Source organism: Festucalex cinctus, chromosome 16 (assembly GCF_051991245.1).
Source record: "Festucalex cinctus isolate MCC-2025b chromosome 16, RoL_Fcin_1.0, whole genome shotgun sequence".
NCBI lineage: Eukaryota > Metazoa > Chordata > Actinopteri > Syngnathiformes > Syngnathidae > Festucalex > Festucalex cinctus.
In genome coordinates, this window is record NC_135426.1 from 20,854,883 (window position 1) to 20,879,770 (window position 24,888).

The following is a 24,888-nucleotide window of genomic DNA, read 5'->3' on the forward strand; positions in this document are numbered from 1 at the left end:
TTCAAGTGCTAAACATGTTTGCGCGCCCCACAAAAGCAAATAACGTGCATTTTCCTGCGCCAGCGGTACCGGTACGAGAAACGGGCCTGCATGTCGAAGCGGGTGACGAGCGTTCAGAGCGACCGGTGGGCCGCTCGGGTTGTCGTTTGGTGGGTGCAAACGCAAGCGAGCAAGCAAGCAAGCAAGCAAGCGCTCACGTTTCAGAACAGAGTCAACATTGTTCCGAGCGGCGCGGCGCGTGGAACAATGTTGACACGCACGCTTTTACAGATTTCCAGGCCTGACCTCGGGGTCAAAGTGTGCATGTGCGCCACAGCAAGGACAAATCAATAGGCACAGTGGCATTTACTTGATTGACATTTATCTGTTTAATTCGTAATCATTATTGTACATTATATTTTATGATTATTTTTTTTTAATTACTAAAGGGCACAGACAAATGAAAGTAAATTCATATAATTTTCCTTTTTTCAACTTCTACTTGGAAATTATTGAAAAAATATTGTATTAATTGTATTAGGACCATTTTCATTTACTATGTTGTGGCGCTTAGGTTGCAATGTTGGAGTGGCCTTATAGATTACTTTAGTTTGGCTAAGTTTATCAGATTGTGAGCATGGTTAAGCAATTTGCCTGCTTTGCACAAATCTGTCACCACATACACGTTTCTTTAAGTGCACAAAGGGTGCGTTTGATTTCAGGAGCTGTCAGCGTTTCTGACACTTTACTATGTTCATGATAATAATAATAAAAAAGTACACACCTGCAACACTGTCTTAAAATCTACGTTTTTAATTTTTGCTTCATGGAAAACAATATGCAAAAAAAAAAAAAAAAAAACTTCTTATTTTGTAGTCTGGATCAATTTATTATGATGTTTGTCTTATTACATTGATAAATACTTACAGCAGTTGAACTTGATGTTCTAAACTGTTCAGTTCACAAAACAAAAAAGTGAAACAAGTGAATGGCTCCTACAGAAGCTATACACAATAAAAACACTAGGTGCCAGTAAGTCCCAAGATTCAACAACTACTTAAGAAGTAAATATACCTAAATCAAAACATAAGTTGTGTATTAGAAACACTTCTCATTATTTGTGGTGTAAATGAGTTTTAGTGTGCACTTTTAAGAACCGGCGGCAGTTAGTTGTACTCAAAATTGTAGCAATGGGGGGTGCGAATAAACAAAATTCGGTTCCCCTGGAGAGAGCTAACGAAATCCACAGTGATTAGCGTTTGATGAGCGACTTCAAACTGTAGCAGGCCTGAGGCCATGACGACGGGTGGGGGGGGGGGGGGAAGTCTGGGGCCACCAGAGACCACCACTTTAAACATTAAGCACATGCGTCTTTAGCTTGGAAATGTGATGGATGGGGTGCTTTTTGTAGTCTTTTACAAGATACTCTTTGCAGAAAATACGAAGATAGCGAATGGAAACATGAATTATTACTTACTTGCGGTCCACACTTGGTTGCGGACTTTCCTGGAGAAAACATCTTCACAGTTTGGATAACTCTGTACGCCAAGCTTTGCAGGAATATGTTTGACGCGTGTAAAAGCATAATTGGATGCATTTGGTGTGATCGAACTCGTGCCCTGACCTCAGCAGATGATCTTCTGGATGAACACAAAACTCCCACAATTTTTTTTGTGACTTTTGGGGCTTCTGTGTAAAAGATAACTAGCTATAATTGGCACATAACAAATGGAAAAGGGAATTAAAACAAAAAGGGATCCAAGTCCAAGGAGTGATAAGATAGTGTCAAGGAGCAAAACGGCAGAGAACCTTCAAGCTAAATGGCTTGCTATGCTAATGCTAACAATAAGCTAATTGAGTAGACTAACTTTGTGAAGCTGCTTTTAGTGGTTTCGCGTACTTAGAAATGTTTTTTTTCTTCCACATTTTAGTGTTTAGTATAAATAGTAACCCATAGCAACTCTAAATTTTCAGCAGGACAAACAAACAAACAAAAAAACAAAATGTGTTATTGGGTTTGGGAAAGTCCTCAAATAGCCAATTTATTCAGACTTGACCCACCAACATGATGCCCACGGCCAATGTGGACATTGTTATTTCCGAGGAATGTTGCAGACGTCATCGCTTGAAAACGGGAGTACTTTCAGAGATTTACTGATGAGTTGATATCGTGCTGCTGTGCCCATTGTTCTCTTGCCCCCTTTGATGCGACTTCAAGTGTTGCATATTGACACCTGTTAAATCATTGATGTGAGAAAGCATTAAAGATGAGTTTCTTCCCACAATGAATGACATCAATGAATATTACGCAAGTGTGTTCTTTCACAAGTGTGTATCAAACCCTTAATTCGCGTTAACCCGCATCCAAAAAGTAGCTCACAGTTTCAAAACGGTTTGTGACCCGCTCTGGCCTAACTAAGAAATAAAACAATTTTGAGAGTTTCTAATAAAACCTCAGACAAACTCCGACAGTATAAAAAGCCCCTAAACCGCCCCAAAAAATTAACTCATAAATTACCAAAAGAGGGGAGGAAAAAAAAAAAAAAAAAAAAGTTTCCCACCGCTGGCTTTGCTTTAAGAGGCCAATAAAAGAAGAGTGTCGTGGGACTCGCATAAAGAAGATCCGGTAAGGGACAGCCCTCCTGGGGACTAACTAGGAGGCACCAGGGAGCTGATGAACTGGGCTGGATTCTAAATATAAACTTCTGAGATCGGGGTTGGACTTTGAGGGCTGCGAATAGGAAATGAACAGCTGAATGTGAGCTACAAAAGGATGACAAAGTGGGTCGCAAAGAGCCCCGAAAACGCCTCAAGTCGCACCACATTTTGCATAACACCATTTACAACAACATTTGCCATGATGCAACATCCCAACCTGAATGTCATTTCAACCTATGGGGAGATGCAAATTGTCCAATTGGGTGAGCGAGCGAGTGAGAAGCCTTTCTAAAAGAGAATTTCCATGACAACAGCCACAAACGGTCCAAGGCAAGCGACAGTTTGACACTTTTACTTTTATTCAGGTAGCAGCATCATCAGTCAGCCCTCCCCTTCGCGTCACACACATCGGACTTCCAAAATGTCTCACACACACACACACAACATTCTGTACAGATACACACACCTGCATGACGGCTCTGCATCATTCTTCTCTGGTGAATGAGAGGGGAAAAAAAAGTGGACAGAGGCCTCTAGTTTAACAACAGTTAAAAAAAAGGTTTAAAATAGGGGCGTCAGGCAATTAAAATTTTTAATCGCAATTAATCGTATGGCTTCAATAGTTAACTCACAATTAATCGCAAATTTGATATACATTCAAAATGTACAATACATTTTTTCTACCTTTTCATACTCATTAACATATGGGAAAGAAAATGCTAAATAGAAATATGGTTGCATCTTTTACTCATTGATACGGTCATTTCATAATCATTCATAAAACTGAGTTAAAATTAAAAAGATGTACTGTACTGAATGTAAAAAAACAACAACAACAACAAAAAACATGTGATATTGATTTCTGTTGGTGATTTTTCTGCCACTAGATGGCATAATTGCATCTGTAAGACATTGGTGACAGCATTTTTCTTGTCATCTAATTTTTAACATGAAGTAAATTCTGCACATTTTTAAAAATGTAAAATTCAACTTGAGCCCACAAATATATGCCTTATTAATTTAATAATAATTCCCCCAGTACAGGCCTTTCAAGTAAAGCGTTAAAATAATTTGCGGCGTGAAAGGAACTTTAAATTAACGCACTGCTTTTGACACCGCTAGTTTAAAACAAGATCAAATAACAGAAATGCCCTAAGCACAGAAATAAACACATTAAAAGTGAAACTAATAACAAGTGAGGTCTATCCATCCGGGCAGGCTCTTGTAATGGAGCTCATTAGATTGTGTCCAAATGTTGTAAAAACTTCACAAGTACTTGTTTTTATATCCTTTTGTGCTGCCAGACATCATTATTTCATCTCGCACGCTTTAGCAACCATCAGATGTAACAAAAGGGCAGAAAAACGTACAAAAAAACCCGTACATGTCATCAAACAAGAGGCAAAGGTGAAAGAGTGGAAAGCAGTTGAACGGTATTTGTACTGAACACAAAATGATCACACACACAACATTGGGGCGGGCACGTACACTTGGCGACCATTTTCCTTTCAAATGAGGATGGATTGTGATTGGTACCCGCAGCTGATTGGCCGGCCGGCTGCTGGCTTGACTCGTCTTCCCGATTCGTGACGTCCGCTTTCGACATGTGTGGCCGGCACTTGGATGGTGACCGCGGTGTGCAAAAAGAACGGACGCAAGGTTGTCACTCCCTCGATTTCCCACACGCACGCACGCACGCACCTGCGTAACATTCGCACATGCACACCTCGCTTATTCCACATCCGAGCGGAGGCGACGAATTCCCGGATCCGGCGGCGAAAGCTCCGCTCCGCTCCGCGCACGCCACAATGAAGGTTTTTGAGGAAGGTCCGCTGACCTCGCCAGGGCCGTCTTTTCCGCGCCGCGTCTCATTGCCCTCGCGCTCCCCCATTTGCTTACCGAGTCAGTATCGAGTCAGTCGCGGCCTGGGGGTCGCCAGGGCCCGCAGAGGCTAGCTGTTGTTCTCGGCAGTCATGTACTTGAGGGCGGCGAAGCCGTAGCGCCGCGACATGTTCTGCTGGAACTCCTCCTTGAGGGTCTTGAGGCAGACCCGGTACTGCTTGTTGGAGCGGAACTTGGTGATGTCGAAGCTGGGCGCGTGCGGCATGTGGATCATGTACGCGTTGGGTAGGACCACAAATTCGTATTCCTGTGGCGAGAGGGGGGGAAAGTAAGAACAAATTCTTATTATAAGTCGGTACATTCATTTTCCCGTAAGATGCCGTGTCCTCATTCGGGTGTGCGGTGTAAGCTGGAGTTGATCCCGGATGACTTTGGGAGTGAGGTGGGGTCAAGCACGCATGTTTTAGGAAAATGGGAGGAAGCAAACTGCATTCTTCTTGTTTGTCGAATGTGTTGCCCTTTTCTTGATTTTGGAAAACACTCAAACATTACTTCAGCAATAATTTGATCAGGCCAACAATAGTTATGAGTAGCGATGTCAGGAGATTAAAATGTTTAATCGTTATTAATCGCATGTCTTCAAGTTTTCATACTCTCGTTAACATAAAAGTGGGAAAAAAACATTAAACTAATAGAAATACGGCTCCATCTTTTAGCCATTGATACAGTAATTTCATATTCATTCATAAAATCGAGCTAAAATTAAAAATATGTATTCTACTGTTAAAAAAAAAAAGTAATATTGATCTGTATTGGTCATTTTTCTGCCACTAGATGGCATAATTGCATTTGTAGGAGATCAGTGAGACGCTCAGTGCATTTTTTTGTCATATTAAGAGCTATCTAATCTTCCCCAGTCTTCACAAGCATATGCATTATTATTTAAAAAATGCATATATTATAATATCTAATAATTATAATTATAATATGCATTTTTTATTTTGCTGTGGACGTGTCTGCTTCGTTACTCCCCAAGTTGACACCCCTATAAATGTATAAAATTCTTATCGTTAAACGAGTCCGCATGCCTCAATTCAACCTTTACAGATTACAATCACTAATTTTAATTTCACATCACATTTCATGTAACTTGTAAGACTAAATTGTCATTTATTGTCTCATAAATGTAATTGATAAGGATGAAAACAAAATCCCAAACAACTAACTATACATAGCTGTGTGAAAAAGTCATCATTTTCCAACCATTATGTAAGTGGTATGTCACTCAACAGGAAGCAGACGTCCCCCGAGGCCAAACTGCTAACAAAAGAGAGACAGTAAATCGTCGATTGCCGTATTTGTAAGGTGGCAGGCTACTTCCTGGTGCCTGTCGGATAGGACGGATGGGTGTTGGCGTGCGGCCATTATGATTCTCTGGGGGGTGGACTGTCGCTGAACCTTTATCTCTCTCTCTCTCTTTTTTTAATTGTGTTTCGTGGTTGGACACACTTATAGTAGGTGAAGCCTAAATTATAATTTCTGATGGAACAATAATTTCATAAAAGCAACCAGCAACAAACCTAGTGACTTTTTGTGGTGTTACTGGAGACCACTAGAGACTCGAGAACACAAAATGTTCACCCCCCCCCCCCGATCCAGCCCGCAAATGATGAGCTAGCCAAGCTAACGTCTTAAGCGGATCGCAATGAGCTAGCTGAAGTGAGTGTGCGTGTTTTACCTGCGCGTCCAGCTCCATGATGTGCGCCACCTTGTTCCAGCCGAAGCCCACGAAGCGGCGGTCGTACTCGGGGCTGTCCCGCCTCACCATGACGTACGGCTCAAAGTCGGCCTCCCACTCCACCCTGTAGGGCGTGGTGGCCGTCCGCCATTTGGCAAAGTTAGTGGGGGCGTGGCCTTTGGTCCACACGTGATACCTGGCGAGTGCAGAGTCGTAACAAACGTGAAGATGCTGTTTGATCTCTTCTCCATGTCATGGAAATTGAAAATGTTTTGAGTTGAGTTTCACATATCGAAGTATACTCGACAAAAATACAAACGCAAAATGTTGTTTTTGCTCTCATTTTTTACGAGATAAACTCCATCCATCCACCTTCTTGACCACTTATTCCTCACAAGCGTGGCGGGGGGTGCTGGAGCCTATCTCAGCTGGCTTTGGGCAGTAGGCGGAGTACACTCTGGACTGGTTGCCAGCCAATCGCAGAGCACACAGAGACGAACAACCATCCACACGCACACGCACAAGCACACCTAGGGACAATTCGGAGCACCCAATTAACCTGCCATGCATGTCTTTGGAGGAGGAGACCGGAGTACCCGGAGAAGACCCATGCGGGCACGGGGAGAACATGAAAACTCCACCCAGGATGGCACGCGATAAACTCAAAGATCTAAAACTTCTTTTACATACACAATATTACCATTTCTCTCAAATATGGTGACACAAACCAGTCTAAATATGTGCTAGTGAGCACTTCTCCTTTGCCGAGATCTAACACACCGGTGCACTGTTTTCTAAGGATTATTATTATTTTTTGTTTGTGTGTGTGGGGGGGAGGGAGGGGGGTTGGGGGTATGTTTACTTTCAAATAGATGCTAAATTAAGTTGAAAGTGTTCATTTGAATATAGCACATAAAATAGTCATACCGACAAATGCCGCTATCAGCTCTAGAGGGCTAATAATCATGGTGTCTAATCAGCATCTTGATATGGCACACCAGTGAGGTGGGATGGATTATCTCTCGAGAGCGAAATGGTGACATTGCGTATGTGGAAAAAGTTTTTGATCTTTGAGTTCATCTCATAAAAAACGGGAGCAAAAAGTGTTGTGTTCATATTTTTCACGAGCATACTTTTTGAAGTGGTTTACAAAGTTGGAGAAACAGCGTGCGAGCGCGACTCAGCCGGTGTTACCTGAAAGTGAAAAGCGTTCCCATGTCCAGCTGAGAAAGCAGCTCGGCTTTCGATTTTGGGTAGGAGAGGCGATAGCGCAGCGTCTCAAACGCTGGCACCACCAGTGCTTTCTTGGTGTTGGCCATGTCGAGTTGCACCACTGACTTCCTGTAAAAAAAAAAAGTCAAGCTCACATTATTAGCAAACTGACAACACAGATGCAAACCGGGCCAAACATTCCTTTCCTCTAACCTGAGATAGTCATAGAGGCCATACATGGGCAAGAAATCGATGTCGGACAGGAACATGTAAGGTGTGTTGACGTGCCGCATGGCAACGTTTCGCAACAGGTTGACCGGGTAGAATTGTCCTTCTTTGTAGACTATGTGGTAGCCGACGTTCCCTCGGCTCATCAGCACCTCGGAGCCCTGAGCGTAGCGCAGGAACTGCTGGGCCTCGGCGTCGGACAGGTACAGGGCCAAGCTGATGGCGCCTTCCCAGTGCTTACAGATGGCCTCCAACATCTGAAGTCTAAAGCGAACAAAAAACATTCCAATTATTACAAATGGGAAGATTTTATTCTATTTCCTGTCAAATCTTTTACATTTACATAATAAGCATCTATTTGTTAACCCACAGTGTCAGTTACTTCTGCTGTTCTTGTTGAAAACTCTCACTCTCATCTATATTTCAACATTGTCAATTGCAAAGCATCCTATTTGTTCAACCAAACGTGTCCGTCTGTCTTCTTCCTGTTGCCCCTGTATGCTTCCTGCTTCAGTGAGCCAACAATTCATATTCTGACATTGTGCTTTTTTTTTTTTTTCTGCTGAGTGTGCGACACTGTTGTTTTTTTTTGTCAATACTTTCCTCAAAGTGTCCACCAAAAGCCTCATTAGAACACAACTTTTTTGATTTACTGGAGGGTTCATTTGAGGGGATCGGAGCCAAAACGGCATACAAAAGGATATTAAACTTTAGTAAGCCACTCAAACATTTATGCATGGCTACATTAACACTTTGCTTAAATGCAGGAGAATAAAGATTGAACAATTAAAATGTATCATTAATTAAGACAAAAATTCCCAATCCATTTGCTCCTAAAAACATATAAATACGTTCTATTTTAAATGTTTGAAGTGTCCCAAAGACATATTTATACTTTTTATTTTTTTATTTTTAATGCTAGAGCAAACAGAAGGCTTTGATGCAGCCTCTCTACTTGCAGTGAACGGGTGAAAAAAAAAAAAAATGGTAGTAATGACAAAAACGGCCAGCAGGTGGCACCAGAGTATAAGAGATCAACCAGGGCCATGTTGAAAACAAGCTGTTTCTCCAGAATTCTAAACAGATTTGTGAAAAATGATGAAACTTAGCTATATTCTAATGCTAATTGCTGCAAAACAGAAACATAAATATACTTTTTTTTTCCTGATGAAAGAAGAGACTCTAATCTTTCTTTTGGTAGGTTCCATGTCTTTATAACAAAGGAACACAATATTCTGTGTGCCTTGCAAAAGCAGTGAAAAAAGTGAAAATGGCTGGGAGTGAATGAGTTAAAGATTAAATGCAACTTGACTTAAGCAGTGATTCCTTCACGTACCACTAGAGGGCGCCAACGGCATCAAATGATATCAATTTTTTTTTTTTTCCCAAACCCATTCATTCATCCATTTTTTTTTTTATTTAATTAACTGAGTGTGTCACATTTCCCAGACCGGGACGCGATTGCGTGAAACGTCACCTGTCCATGGAAAGCTGCGCCACCAACGTGACGTCCGCGTTGTCGGGGGTGACTTCGTACTCGTAGTGGAGGAAGTAGAGGTGCGTTCTGTGGACGGTGAATCGCTCGCGGCGGAACTCGTAGCACGGGTCGTCCTCATCCAGCTCGGACAGCGTCTTCTGGAGCTAGAAGGGGAGGAAAGAAATCGTACACTTGAGGCTTTGAGTCCACTTCTTGTCTCAAAAGAACTATGAGGACTCGTATCCACTACTCATTTACATGAGACTGGACCTAACAAAAGCATCTGTTTCACGATGGCGCTTAAATGAAGGAGAAACGAGTGATCCTTGGAGTGTAATACTCGATCTTTGGGGCATTTTGAAGGAAGCATATGAACAGTTTTTAATAGTGTATAAATGGTATGTCTGCTGTCAGACTAAGTGCGGGTTCCTAGTGTTGCCATGGTAACAATTCATAATGACCTTGCAAGAGACATCTAATTTGCCACGCAACCTGTTCATATTGTCCATATGCATTCTTTATATACAATGACGACCCATCATAGAAAAATGACCCCAGAAAAAATATAAAGTTTTATCCTTCAAATGGCAGCTTCAAAGTTTTTTTTGATAGCTTTTGATAAAGAGAATTGTCATGTTATTGCCACATTGACCATAAAACGCATCTTTTTGTAGCCCATATTTAAGATGGACTGTCATACATTCAGTCTGTCCACTGTTCTGAGGATTGCGTATGATTAATCAGGATGAGGTTCATTAACTTTTTAAACAAATCTCCAGCTAAACAAATGCATGTTTTACTGCTGTCGATTTGTGCAGCAAAAGTTCATGGAGTGACCGAGTGAGTACATGGATGGAGTCAGGCAAGACACTTGAATGATTTTGATTTTGTTTTCTGTGAATGAGCAGGCCAAACTCCCTCATGAGCTGTGTGCAAAACAAGTGAGCCTATTACAAGAAATGGCTCATTTTTGTGCTTGCCAACAAAAATAAATTCTTGGAAATTTTGTGTGCGGATCATCATTTCTTACTCTATTACAATAATCACTACATAGCCCTAACAATAAAATCATAATTTCGCTACTCTGTATGACGATACTAATCATGAGGTGTCCGTATTTCACACAAGGATTACTGTGTGTATATGCTCTGTTTTTGTTTCATTTGGCATTTATCTTTGCAACGATAGTAAGCGACAACAGCAGGACGTCTCCCCCGTGTCACATTTGCGGCAGGGCCTCTCCATATATAGTCGCGGTTTACTGCAACTTCAATGTATCATTATTTCCCATTGGAAAAGTGGGGGAAAATACACTTCTGGGCGTAGAGTTAATTCTTAAATTTAGTCTCAGTTTTTGTCCAGTTTCAATCACGCTTGTTAGTTTTTAACAAACTGACACCGATTTCACATCAAATTTTCTCTCGAATCTTTCTGATGAAAACCAACTTGACGCGATTACAGCATAACAACAAGTGGCTACTATGGCTCCATGCTATGAGCTAGCAAGTTAGCCAGCATTCGTTAGCGGTCAGATTAACATTATTGTTGGAAGACTTGGGATTAATGTTACGTTGTAAGGTGGAAAAGTGCTAAATAAATGAAGTGCCATTTACAATGATAATTTACTTTTTTTTTTTGTTTTTTTTAACCTTTCACCGTGAATACACTTCCTCCTTGTCCCAGTGTATGTTGCACTTGCTAGCTGCAGATTTGAAACGTCACATGACAGCATCATGCTGACAGATTAGCAAGACAAGATTTTACAAGATCATATTTCATTTTAGCCTTGTTTTTGTTCATGAGCCAAATGTCCATAGATTGTTAGTCCAGTTTTTATTAAGTTAAGACTTTCATCACGTCTTCATTAGTGGACAAAAATGCATACCGATTTATTCATGAGGGTTTTAGTCTAGTCTAGTTTTAGTTCAATGAAAAATGTGTGGTGGCAAAATTAGTTTTCATTGACCAAATTAACACTACTGAGGGGCCACCCAGGAGCAAAAAACATAATAAAAACAAACTAGAGGCTAGCCACTTGACGAATATGAGGCAATCATGGTGACAGAGGAGCTTGCCCTCCATACAAAGCAGATGATTACCGCTATGTGCTTCGTCCCTAATCAACCGTCCTCATAACCAACAAACCCTTCAGCGTCCCATCATGAACAATTCCAGAGCTGGCTTATGCATAAAAACATGACGCGTACAAAAGAGTGACCCAGCTTCCTTTTTTCGCTAAGACATTCATGAATTCAGTCAAGCCAAGCAGTCGCCGCGCCGCTCGCGCAGCAACAACAATAAGACGCTTGCATTTCAATGTGGCGTTCACATCACCGCGTACTCACATTCTCGCTGTTGTGATCGGCCTCGCTGGGACAGCCGAACAGCTCCCGGCGCAGCAGGTTGCCGTCATACTCCAGGAAGGTTAGGTAGAGATTGCGGAAGAACTCCACGTGCTTGTTCTTGACTCTCAGTTTCTTGGGCGAGTTCCAGTGGATGACCTGCTCGGAAAAAGGAGAACGAAAGAAAGATTGTTCGTGTGTCGTACGAGCTTGCGGAGGATTTCATTTTGTTTGTACGTGAAACTGCAAACTGCACGTTTACATAATGAAATAAATATGTAAATGAGGTCAATCCAGTGCCTTGTGATTTTCCTTTCCTGACTGTGCTTGTATGCCTGCTCGGGCAACAATGGCCGATCCATCAGAAAGTGCTTTCATATAAAACTATTGACTCATTTTGAGTTTGACCTCATTCGTGCCTCAAGGCATTATTAACATTTAGCACCATGATGAATTTTGAGGGCGCATTCGATCTTAAAGGAAGTTGGATGTATGCTTCATAATGTGGAAAATAATATGAAGCATGCTGTGGTAACTGTAACTTTATTATTATTATTTTTTTTATATTATAATGGGACGGACTTTCATGCCTGAACATTGCTTATCACGTGAGCAATTCAAGCCCATGCTTTTTAATTGCATGCATACAAATACCTGCACAAAGTGCCCGCCTACCCATCAAGCGATTAAACAACCATATAAACCTTTGATCTGCCTATTTCTGCAAACATTTGAAAAATATGGGGAAAAAAAAAATGCAACGTTTGCTTTAATGCAAAAAAAGATGTCTAAGCTAAGCTAGCGTCAACTTGGCATTACGTGGGCCAGCCTCCGTCACCTTGAGGTCCGACACGTCTTTGTAGCACTTCTCAGAGCGGGTGTGGTCAGACAGCTGAACGTTCCAGAAGCAGGCCAGTTGGTGAACCAGGAACGGATTCTGTTTGATCACAGCATTGAAGATATCCTGCACGCACACAAAACACGCACACACTTGAATTTACATTTTTTTTTTTTTTTTTTTTTTTTTTTTTTTTTTTTAAAAGGCTAACCTGACCTTGCAGTCAGTTGTGATTAATGATAATGACACGGAGGCCGAGTTTCAGTTCTTCATTTTGCCAAGACATTTTGGACAATTAAAGGCTTCCAGTTTTGTGGGAACACTTTGTCTCTTCAGCTTCACAAATAAAGATTAAATGCAAGCTTGGAAGAGTCGACATTTATTCCCTGCCAAACTATATTTGAATTTTCTCTATTATAAATGGACTGTGATACATTTTGGCCTCAAAGGTGATAAAACAGGCACATATTGTGTACACAAAATTCCAGCAGGGGGAGCCCTAGTCAAATTTTGAGAGGCAACCCCAATGTTGACATTTTTAAACAAAAAAATTCAAGGATTTTGTAAGCTTGCACTGTTATTAACTGGTTATGTAAATAGGCTCCAACTGTTCAATCATGATGCATGCTTTTATTTTGCCACAATTAGTGCATCAAGATCTAATATTGATCACATTCAGATTACTTATTTATTTCCCTGGAGAAGAAATTAAGGGGGAAAAAAAGGATATGAGATTGAATGTAAGGACCTCACATATATTGAAAGACGGCATATAATTATTCAGGTTCAGCCTGAGGCTCAAATATTTATTTGAATTCCATCTCAGAAGATTTACAAAGCATTTTCAATTTCAGCGTGTGTGAATAATTTAGCCAAGTCTCACGTAGTGGCTATCGAGTTCTCACCTCTAATAGTATAAAAATGTACAATATATACAATAAAACAACCTTGTTATAGATTAATAATTGCAGTACTTAAAATTCTGCCGTCGTGCTTCTTCCGAGTCTAAATAACTAAGTGATCATGATTCACATTGATGCCCAATTTAAGACAAATGTTGAGGATCTTCCGGCTCACATGGCAACAGTCGGTGACAGCCACCACAACTGCCTAATGGGAGACATTAAAGCTCAATAACCGTGTAATAAATGACGCGATAAAAAGGGCTTGACAGACCATCGGAGTAGCTCATACGGTGGAAGGCAGATGGAATGCTGAAATGATTCCGGAAGCAACCCCACCTCCGTTCATTTTCCAAACTGCATACCTTGCGGGACTTCACTTAATGAAGGTTTAATTAAAATCTCATAAACGTACCACTCATCGAGATGAGCGCTGATGGCTCGCGGATAATGTGGGAGATCCTTGGCCAAGGTCTCGCTGAAATGCCCTGACAATATATGCATCGTGGGACGGCGCTTGCGTGGCTGCAGGCTGGCCGCTGTGAAAAAGCCGTAAATGCTTAAATGGGCCGCGTTGACCATTACAGGGACGTTCACGTGGCTTAAAACTACAGCATCAAAGTCTGATTTATGACATTTTGTCCCTTTACACTGATTTGCCCGCAATAGTTGTACAAGTCACTTGCTGGATGCAGCCCACAGTTCCTCTTTGTTGAATTTCTTGGCTGCTAACATTGCGTCCCCGCTTGAACGAAGTCACGCAGTTTCTCGCCTACGCACCCTTTTCAGCGAGACCGGGGTCGGCAATTGTGAACCACGCCGTGGCACTGACATGTTTGTTGGGGAGTGGGAAGTGGGGAGTTGTCACAGCGTGGCAACATGTCACAACTGTTGGCCAGATGTCACCACAATCGCCGCAAAGGCGCGGCCCGGCACATTCTGGCCCCGCTCCAGTAAACGTCCAATACGTCTTCGACTGTTGTTAAATGAAATGTAAATCCGTCTGGCAGAGCCCAGCTTTTCTCAGCCAAATGTCACAAAACAAAAACCCGTTTAGTGCTCATTTTTTCTTCATGTACTGTAAAAGGAAAGCTGTCTTCAAGCGAGGGGCATAAAAAGGAAGCAGATGAGCAGCAGAAAATATGACTAAGTTGGATGTGTAGGAAAAGTTCAAGCCCATTTTATGCTGACAAATTGTTGGTACAAGTACTGCATTGGCATTGCAGCAGGATTGGTGGAGGTCTGTGAACTTTTGAGCTAAGAACTAATTAATACGTTTTCATGCTGCTGTAACTGAAGAGGTCACCTCCATTGTCCATTACAGTCTAAGACACAAAACAAAAGTGGTACCACCACTTGGAGTTGAAATCATTAAAAAAAAAAAAAAAAAAAAAGTATAAAAAAATATGCCTCAAAAGTACAAACTAACTGACAAAAATGACTTGTGAGAAGTCAGAAAATATTTTGACAAATGTAAACAGAGATAGTTAAGACACTTTCTCAGGGCTGAATTTACCTTAATTTACATACGCTAGAAAATATTGAATTTATTTCTTGAACATACTCAGTCAGATTCAAGTACCGGTAATATTGCAGGGCAATAATGTGTAGTCCATTTGACACTCATGGTCTGATTAAAGTGACATTGTGCATATTTTTGTGGGAAAATTTTCAGTGTTTTTTCATTTTATAAACCCACTATTTAACTTTAATAATATGTAGATTATTATTTTTTTTTTATCACATCAGCATACATTTTATATTATCATAGCTCGCCATGGCTTAAGAATGAGACAGAGTTAACTAACGTAGGCTTGCGAAATGTGGTCCCTCTGAGGCACCGTAGCACACGTGTTCAAAATGCATGCTGCATTCTATTAGTTCTCCACTTGATGACAAACATCTCGACACACTGTCCCTTTAAAGAAATGATAAGTCAGAAGACTACTCAGTACTTGAGTAGTTGTTTTTTTTCCACTGAATACATACTCAGATTCAAGAAATTATTTGGAGGACTTGTACTTTTCATCAGTGCCATTACTTGCGTACAAATTTTGGCTTCCTCTCTGTACATGAAGAGCAGCTATGTTGGATCCAGAGCAGAGTGTGTCCATTCACTGCAGGCTAAATGCGCACTAACTGTAAGTCTTAAAGCTCAGATATCCCTGGGGTCAGCCCTCAAGTAGCAGTCGGCACTCTCATGGGCTCCCGACTGCGGTCTGGAACCTCAAGCAGGTACTAACACCTGGATGAAGTGCTTAATTTGACAGAAAGTCCTACTTGAAATTTACAAGTTAAAGCCTTGTGAATATATTAGCGTGAAATAATCGATAATTTCACTTTGCAAAAAAAATAAATAAAAAATATAAGCAATAATATAATGTATATGACATAGCAAAGAGTCAAGTTGCTCGTACTATCGGAACACTTGCGTTGAAATTTGAACTTGGAAGTCAACCAGCGTGACAAAACAGATCGCATTTGACTTGGGAAAGTGACACCAGCGCATCAAAATGTAAAGTGAAGCGGGGATGTTTGCGTGTTACCTGGTCTGCCAACGAAGTCGACAGCATGCTCATTAATTCCCGCTCCGCAGTCAGCCTCCACATCTGCTCCCATCGCAGCTTTCGCAGTCGATCGAGGAGCAGCAAAATCACCCCTGAAAAGTACACGCGCGGCACCTTGATATGCCATCTTAAGGAACAGAGATTCATATCTCAGCAACCCCTCCCGGTTAAAGTGATAAAGTCCCATTCATGAGGCTCTGAATCACATCCCTTGTGTTTACCGAGATAATACCCGCAAACACGCTTGGCAATAGATGCAGAAAATATGCTAACATCTGTCGAGAAACACAAATCATTCAAGGAAACTTTGTCCCAAAACAAAAAGGGAACACTTCTAACTTCTCTTGCTGATAAAATAAATCGTACTGGCAGCTACAAATAAAATTAGGCAGCCAATTTTCAAGGGGGAGAAGATTGGAGCAAACCAACCATTCTTCATATCCTGCTGCGCTCCATCTGCCGCTACGGCCGCAGCCGCACAGCAGAGCGACCACAGCTGGACCCGAGTCTTGGAGTCACTTTTCTGTGCTTTTTACAAACAGTCGTTCTGCTCCCACAGTTCTGTCCAAAGTCCCCGTGGCAGAAACGTCCAACAACTCGAAAGGTTAATGGAAAGATTAGCCAGTCATGAAGACCCAGTCAATCGGAAGATTGTTGTTGGGCGACTGTAAATGACGCTGGTCCGACTGCACAATTGTTGCTCGAGAGATATGTGTAACCAATACCATTTTTGGATGTCTGCTTTTGTAAGCAATTACTGCACAAATTAATTACTCTCACTATTTTTTGTAGTCACATTCTAGGGTGACTTTTGTCACTTTCTTGTGCCATCTACAACAACAAAAAAGATGCCCATCCACCAAATAACAATGCACTCAAAAAAGGTATGGATAATTCTGGGTTGAACTGTAAATTAAACACAAAAAAACATGAAAGGTTTTGTAAATTCAAATCAATAACCTGCCCTTGGTGTCACCTTGTAACAGCTTTGAAATGACAACATTTTCAGAGCGGCTTTTATGAAGCGTGTTGCAGCATGACTCATCATTTCTGCTCTCAGTGGGGTTTAGTACTTGCACAAGGAGCTCTCTAAAGGTAGAAAGTATCCCAGTTTGATCATAATACAGTGCTTAACTTTTACCCTTTTTTATTTTTTAAGAAAAGGCGACATTTCTGGACTAATACAAGCTCAAGCACCACTTCTCTCCATTGTATATTTGAGGTAAATACATTACAGCAGCACCTGTGAATGCTAATCCTGAACTGGAGAGATAAAGAAGGAAATAGATTAGCTGTGATCTCCAGATATCCGCTGGCTCTTTATTCCATCACGTAGGTTCACTACAAATGACACCTACATGCAGTATAATGGAACTAACTCTATAATTAGAGGAGTCATTTTATTTTATTTATTTTATTTTTAAAGATGCGATCAGTCCCGGTACATTCTATTTTTATTTACAAAGCTCCCCAAACAAACACTTTATTGTTTTTGTTCCGTTACACTTGGTGCTCTTTATAGAACGCTTTGCTGTAGCTCACTTTTATGATGCTTATTATTAACAAGAGTAGCCTGTGCCAAGGTGGAAACAAAGGTTATCCAAGGAGGATGTTGTCAAAATCAATGTTTCCAATTCAAGTTTGGAACTAATATTGATTTGGCAACGGCTTTAGCACAAACACAGTTATGGTACAGTGTTAGCATGTGTCAAAAGGAGACATTCTACATTTTAAAGAGTGGCAAATTAATGTTTAATGAATAAATAGTTTAGTTTTTTTTAATTAAGTATAGCTTTTAGTCAGTTAATTTTGCTCAAAACATTACATCATCATTCAAGATTGTCAGTTTGCAATTGGGCTGTAAAAACAAACAAACAAACAAACAAACAAACAAAAAATTTCCATCCAAAAAGGACTTTGGCTCATAAACTAACAAAAGACTCCAAGACTTCAACATGTTCTTAGGATGAGAGAGCTAGTTTCCAGCATAAGAGCTGAATCAAATTCCAAGAAATCCTCATCCTCAAGATTTTCAGGAACAGGAATGAATACTTGTTGATGCGTGTGTCCTCAATGACGGGTAGTACGCATGGTAACGGGCTGATTAGGTTAAGAGCACAACCAATTACTTCATGCAATGAATTCTCAGATAAAAGGTTTAAAGTTGAATGGATAAAGCTGAATTTTACAATTTTTTTTTCCCCCAATTGGAATAATCGGGACATGCCATGGCAGTACAAATAAGGAACATGCATTTGGATTTCTCCACATGGGAATCAAGACTCTTTTAAATGTGGATACAAATCTGGTGCATATCTGATATGTTCCAAACCGAGTGCCGCCTATACGATCACCTGTCAACGCAAGCTTCATCAAAATACACAGATTGGTCGACTACCACTGCGTAATAATGACAGTTATAGCTTGAAGTCCTTTAATCGGCAATGCCATGACTTGGCATTAACAACACGGCCTAACTAAAATCAACAGTCGACACAGCAAAAAAGGATAAAAGGAAAAATATTTTACGAATTATATAAGACCAGTAGCACGGTCACTGGCAAAATATGCTAGACAGTTGTTAAATATAACAAAAGAACAAGTGCTATGAAGAATAAATTGCAACTGCAACTGAAATCAAAGTGAACTTGGTTCTCACCAGTGTTGAAGCCTCGACCCAGGGCGGGCCATGGCCGGTGGTTCTTCCACAGGTTTCCAAGGTACCAATCGCTCTGGTTCTCCACCAGACCAAGAACCTGCTGGCCTGAAAGAAGCACAAATAAAGAGTTTTACATATATTCCCCACCAGAAACTAATCACTTAGTTAGTGGGTGTAAATTACTGATCGGGATATAAATGCTCTGTTACAAAAAACCCCCAAACATTTCTTTTTCTTAATCTCTCTCTGGTGTTCAGTACCAAATACCTAGACTGGTGTGTTCGGGACTGCTACTGTCCGTCCGATCCTGAGGAGTAAACGACCATATTGGTCCAATGCAAGCCAAAAGACATTTTCACATACTGTCAAATAAATCACTGACCCACAAGCTTTGTTTCTGCCTTGGCCCCACTATACATCATTGACCTCCTCCCGCCATACTTCCCTTGCTCCACAACCGACTTCAACATAGTTCCTTGGCGTCAACGGACACATGACGCTTCAGCTCACATCATAAATCGTTGGCCACAAGATGGCGTCAAAGCAATACAGCAAACTCCCAACAGAATAACCGTCAGCTTTGGTTCTTTCATGTTCTTCATCAGAGATCTTAAAACTTTCCAGGTTCAGTAAAAGCTTCATTTTTTTTTGCTTCAAGCGCTCGAGAAGTGCATACTTGCAAACATTTTTTTTTTTTTTTAATAACACCAAAAGATATGCAACGGTGTTAGGAACAAACAATGATAAGATCAAACAATGAAATGCTTTTCTTAGAGCAGATGGGGGAGACTTTAAAAAAGAAAAAGAAAAAAAAAGCACATTTCATATTGTCTGCATACAGAAACCGGTCGGAAGGGATCAACGGCCAAGACTTCAGGGGCACCTTAATCCCCTCATAAAGCTGGCTTTTATGTCTGAGTCAACGGAAAACTGGGGGTGGGGGGGCCTTAACTGCCACACGACACTGCCATGACAAAAGTCACTCGGGGAGTTCCATAATTAGCTCACATGAATTGAAAGATTTAGAGCTGTGGACGGTATAAACGGCAGAAGGACAGCTAAAGGAGGAAGGAGGCTGAACTTTAATGAAGAGGAGAAATAAAGCCAAGAGAGGCAAGGATGGGACGTATGTGGGCTTAAGGGTGAAAGATTGCAACGAGACAAACCGGACGGATGGAAAGGTCACGGAGACGGACAGCCGACATGGGTGGAGGTTCAATAAAAGGCCCCAAGGAGGATAATCAGGAGATTGTTTGAGCAGGCAACCGTGATGACTGAGAGAAATGATTAGAAGCAAAAAGGTAATTCAATCAAACTTTGTGGTCCTTCTTAAATTGAGCTGCTCCCCAAACATCCCCGATGTTTATTCAAGCAGTGTTAGGTGTTAAAATATTCATTATCATCATGCCGTGTTTAAATTACTGCGGAGGGGAGTGTCCAGCAAACATCAAATGCTGTTACAAGAGACAAAAAAAGAATGTGAAGCTATTCGGGTACACAAAGCTAAACTTTTTTGATTCGAGTCACGATTCACAACAATTTTCGATTCAGTTGAGGAATTCACGCAGTAGCTATTTTAGACAGTCAAAATTACCAATGCTGCAAATAGTAGAAACCTCTTACTCTAATTTAATGCATTAGTAAAATATGAATATTTACATTAAGAATTGAATCCATTGCAGTTACACTAATAATATGTTTTATTTAGCATGGCCTTATAAAAACAAATAATAATTTAAATCAATTGCAACCACAGTACAGGCTGTGTAAATAAAGTGACAAAAAAAAACTGACACGACATTCACATTGTAGTGACATCCATCCATCCATTTTCTTAACCGCTTTTCCTCACAAGGGTAGCGGGGGTGCTGGAGCCTATCCCAGGTGGCTTGGTGGGGGGAGTATTGATATTTTTATGTTTCGATAATGGGATATGAAAAGGCATAGCGATACGATATCGCTATATCGATATTTTGAACCCAGCCCTAAATATGATGCAACAATTAGTCGTAAATCGTACTAGGAAAGAATTAGTTTTGTGTCCTAGTCACTGCAAGTCATACTATAATGATAAAATGGCATAATAAGAGTTGGAAAATTACGATAAAAATCCATACATTTAGCAAAGTCAGTGTCTGTTTAAGTCATAATGAAATAAAACATTTTAAGAAGTCGGAATCTTAATAGAAAAAGTTAAAGTTAAATAACTGAAAACTCTTTTCTGTATTAAGTATAAAAATGAACAAAATATAATCCACCATTTACATTACAAACTGTGTTTAACTATCGAGAAAATAAAAGAACGGAATGTAAAAAAAAACAACCACGGGGTTGTGTTTTTAATGTCGATGCTAAAATTTAACTAGCTTGTCGTGAATCGTCTTTAGTGCTGGAGCAGGTAGCGACTGCATGCATTTATTTGTGGAGGAATTCCTTCTTAGTCACAAACTGTTAATTCATGAGCTTTTTAAATTACTCAGCTTCCCGCTGTTCTTCAAAGAAACCATCAGAGAGTTGCAAAATCAAGAGGAAAACATGACTGAAGGGATTGAAAGGGGGGGAAAAAAACATTAACATAGTGACCTTGATAAATTAGAAAACAATTAAATACTTTTTAATTGGGGAAAAAACTGGAGGGCTGGCAGGCGGCAGCCTTCGCTGGCTGTCAAATTTCAAGAAAAACAGAGAGTTGGCAAGACAGAAAACAAGCAAGGAAGGACACAATCAAAATGCCCCCTTTTGAAATAAACTCATCAAAGAAATAAAATGCCACAGAAGAAAGTAGCTCACATTGGCGTCTGGATTCAAAGAAAGCGCTCAGCTGTCAGCCAAAGACACTGAATCAGCGCTTTTATAAAATATATATATATTATTCAAAGCAGAAACATGTGCATTATACGCTTGAAATGCTTTTGATTTGGTAAATTGTCAACAAGTTTTCAGGCCCCCGAGGAATTCCAGTCAATGCATAGCTGAACATATATGATGATATGCATGTGACCCATTAGGGGTATACACACAAACCAGCGAGGCCAGCCACAATGGAGGTGGTGATTGAGGTGAGGCTCGTTAAAATGGATGGTAAAAGAGCCTTTTAATGGTTGGGTAACTGTTGCTGTTAAATGTTGGGGCTATAAAATAAAACGGGCTTTCACAAAAGCTGCAGCTCTATTGCACAAGCAAGCCAACGGAAAAAGTCGTCATTGCAGAAAAGCAGCAAAGCAGAAGAACAGTCATAATCCCTTGAGAATCAAATCGTCGTATTAAAAGAAAAAAAACGTTGCAATGTTATAAGAAAGAAGTTGTAGTATCACAAGAAAAAAAAATTACAGTAAGAGTAAATAGTCCTAATTGCTGACAAAAATGTAATCTCACGAGAATTAAGTCATATTACATAAAACATAAGGAAAAACAATGTAGTTACAGAAATAAAGTTAGAATATTAAAAGAAAAAATGTTATATCACAGCAACAATCTTACTAAACTAAAGTTGATATAGATAAATATAATATATGATTATATTAATATATATATAAAAAAAGACTTCTTTTTTAAATAATATGACAACAATGAAAAGTTGTAGTTGCAGTTATCAAAATTAGCTAGTTTATGACAGAGAGTAAATCTCTAACGAGAGTTAAAAAAGTCAAGAAGAAAGAAGAACTACTTTGGTAATAAAGTCTTAAGATGTATTATGTATATATATTATAAAAAAAATTGCAATATTATGAGAATAAAGTCAATGTTACCAAAAACAAAAAAATAATAAAATAAAATAAAATAAAATAAAATCAATACTACCACATGTTTATCTTATGAGCTTTTGGTATTTTACAATAGTGGGAGTACAAACTTCTTATTGTTACAAAAATAAAACTGATGAGAATAAAGTGGATATATTGGAGCACTGAAACACACTTCACAGCTGCTAATAGTCATTTATGTTACATCGTGTCATGATTGCGTACATACTAGAAGCATCCTGTTGGTGCCACCTTGTGGCATCTCTACCCAATTACAAAACTCTCTTGGTGCGGGCGTGAGTAAATTGCAGGTTTTCGCTACTCAGGGCAGGACTCGCTCACTGTCATATCTTATACTACATTGTGCACAATTAATACAGGATTTTGCAATTAAATATGGAAGTGGACCAACCAATGACTACAGCCAAGTGACCATATCGCCAAGCATCCCATGTGCATGAGAAAAGGCAACTGAATTGGAAAAAGGGATATATGGATTTTTAATATCTTTTTTTGTTGTTGTTGCAATCTTATTACAAAAGAGAGGCTGGAAAAGAAGGGCAAAGCGTTGGCTACAACAGACGTGGGCAGTAAACGAGTTGTGTTGCGAGCACAGTGGTCTGCATTATGCCACAATTGCCCTGGCAAGGTTTCCGCTGTGTTTCTTTGTGCACTTCAAACAGTCCCAGCTGAAGATGAACAGATGGAGTTGGAGCTAATAAATGTTGAATATTTACTCGTATTACTGCAATGCAGCAAAGTGGGCAGAGCAAAAGGGAGGGGATGTTGTGGAAACCAGCACGTGGAAGAAATGTGACACCACAAAGCGGATTTTCATTGGAAACCAACGGCACGCAGACAAATAAAGTGGAGCAAAAAAAAAACACGGCGTTAAATTGCGAGCTGGCGGGGCGAGGCGATTGATTGTCACCGGGACGTCATCTTTGTCCCGTTGCCCTTGAACACCAACTGATCAGCTAAAAGGCCCTTTTGACGCACGGGGGTTTCAAGTGCTGAATAAGAGAGAAATAATGTGCGCTGCACTTAGGAAACTGCAATACACTAAGTGCTGCTAATTCAAGGGCAGGCAGGTAACGCTCCCCGAGCAACACCTGCAATTAGGTCTGCTGTTCTAACCATGGCGAGGTAGTCAGATGAGGCATGACGTCATGGTGGAGAAAATTAGCTTTTGATGGCAGCTAATTAACAGTGTTGTCCAAAATTGCCATTGTGTGAACATTTAGTGAGACATTTTGCAAAACAGGGTTATTTTATTATGTGATATGAAGAGGAAATGCGCCAGTGCTTATCAAAATGCAAATTTCACCATGTAGTATGAAGTATGCCATTTTCAGTCCGTAAATGTTTACCTGGCTTAACTCTTTGACTGCCAAAAACGTTTAATCACGATTAATAAAATCATGACGTATTCCGCCATAAACGTTAAATGTCGTCAACTATGTTTTTTTTGTTTTGTTTTTGTTTTTTTGATCAATGGGCAGTGCAACATCTAAGTGCAGCGCTGCCTGGTCAATGGGTTGTAGAATCGAAAACAGTCACTAACTATGGCCACCAGATGGCAGCATTGTATCTCTTCAATGGGCTGCCCCAAATTACAATGAAACATGACGAAATAGAATGATTTCAAGGATGACGTGAATGATAACATTTTGATAACGTGTGGCAGTAAATGAGTTAAAATGGGGAAAAATACTCTCAAGAAACACTCCATGAGGCCTAATCAAGAATGTCTTTCATCATCATCATCATCGTCATCATCATCACATGGTTCATGTCCTTTTTCTTCTCTCTCATCTTTGCTACTCATGCATTTTAACACCATCAACTGACCATATGATCACTGGTTTGCCTGGCGTGCAATCAAAGCTGTGATTGTCATGCATTTCATAATCGTTTCATAACGTCTATTTAAAAAAAAAAAAAAAAAAAAAAAAAAAATCTTGATTCCATTGGCGGATCAACACAAATTGCAGCCAGATAGACGACAGTAGAAACGGATTGAAGACCGTAATCTTGAACGCAAATGTCAAAACGGCATAATATGTTAACGGGAGTGTGCGCGTGCGTGCGTGCGTGCGATTACAGGGGCACATTTGACACCAGAGGTGGCCGGCGGTCTTTTACTTCTGCGCTCTGCGGCGATGAGAGGCACCCACGCTCCAGTGAGTACGGGATAGGGAGCGGAAATGAGAAGTTTTCTCCCACTGGTCACAATCTCGTGTCTTGTAATGTATTGATTCCCTTCAACGAGCGCCGCCATGTTTTTCTGACCTTTCTAACAATGCAGAAACATGCCACCGAGTGACGTGGACAATGGTTAAGAAACAAGTCGCGGTCAAGAGGCCCCAATCTAATTAATGAAGTTGAGACCTTTCACATAACCAAAAAATGATCTCAGCAACACCGATTTCAGGTCGACAGCACAGCAGTCCAAGAAGAAGAAAAATGTCCATCGTTTGTAATAGATGTTGTTTACAAGTGAAATTTAAAGTGGCTTTCATAATGGATGTTATTTTACTAGCGAAGTGTATTATAGTAAAAGTGAGCAATTCCAAGGGCTATCCATCCAGTGTTTTTCAAAGTGGGTGTTTTAAGATGGAGGGAGCGCATACGCGATTTGTTTTCCTCGAAGAAACACACAAGTCAAACATTTTCAACTGAATTATTCATCCTCAATCGTCG

General features: G+C 40.3%; 1 protein-coding gene across 7 annotated transcripts in view; it reads right to left on the reverse strand.

Annotated features, from left to right (window-relative positions):
* Window positions 1–2,973: 2,973 nt before the first annotated feature.
* large1 (LARGE xylosyl- and glucuronyltransferase 1) overlaps window positions 2,974–24,888 on the reverse strand; it is a 192,811-nt gene continuing 170,896 nt past the window's right edge. For all 7 annotated transcript variants that reach the window (XM_077499386.1, XM_077499383.1, XM_077499384.1 and 4 more), the window contains 9 exons: window positions 18,443–18,547; window positions 15,763–15,875; window positions 12,315–12,440; window positions 11,480–11,635; window positions 9,135–9,298; window positions 7,643–7,921; window positions 7,412–7,558; window positions 6,218–6,413; window positions 2,974–4,786 (listed from right to left, as the gene is read on the reverse strand). In XM_077499386.1, coding sequence (XP_077355512.1) covers window positions 4,589–4,786; window positions 6,218–6,413; window positions 7,412–7,558; window positions 7,643–7,921; window positions 9,135–9,298; window positions 11,480–11,635; window positions 12,315–12,440; window positions 15,763–15,875; window positions 18,443–18,547 — 1,484 coding nt within the window. In that variant the 3' untranslated portion in view covers window positions 2,974–4,588. The remainder of the gene's footprint in view (window positions 4,787–6,217; window positions 6,414–7,411; window positions 7,559–7,642; window positions 7,922–9,134; window positions 9,299–11,479; window positions 11,636–12,314; window positions 12,441–15,762; window positions 15,876–18,442; window positions 18,548–24,888) is intronic.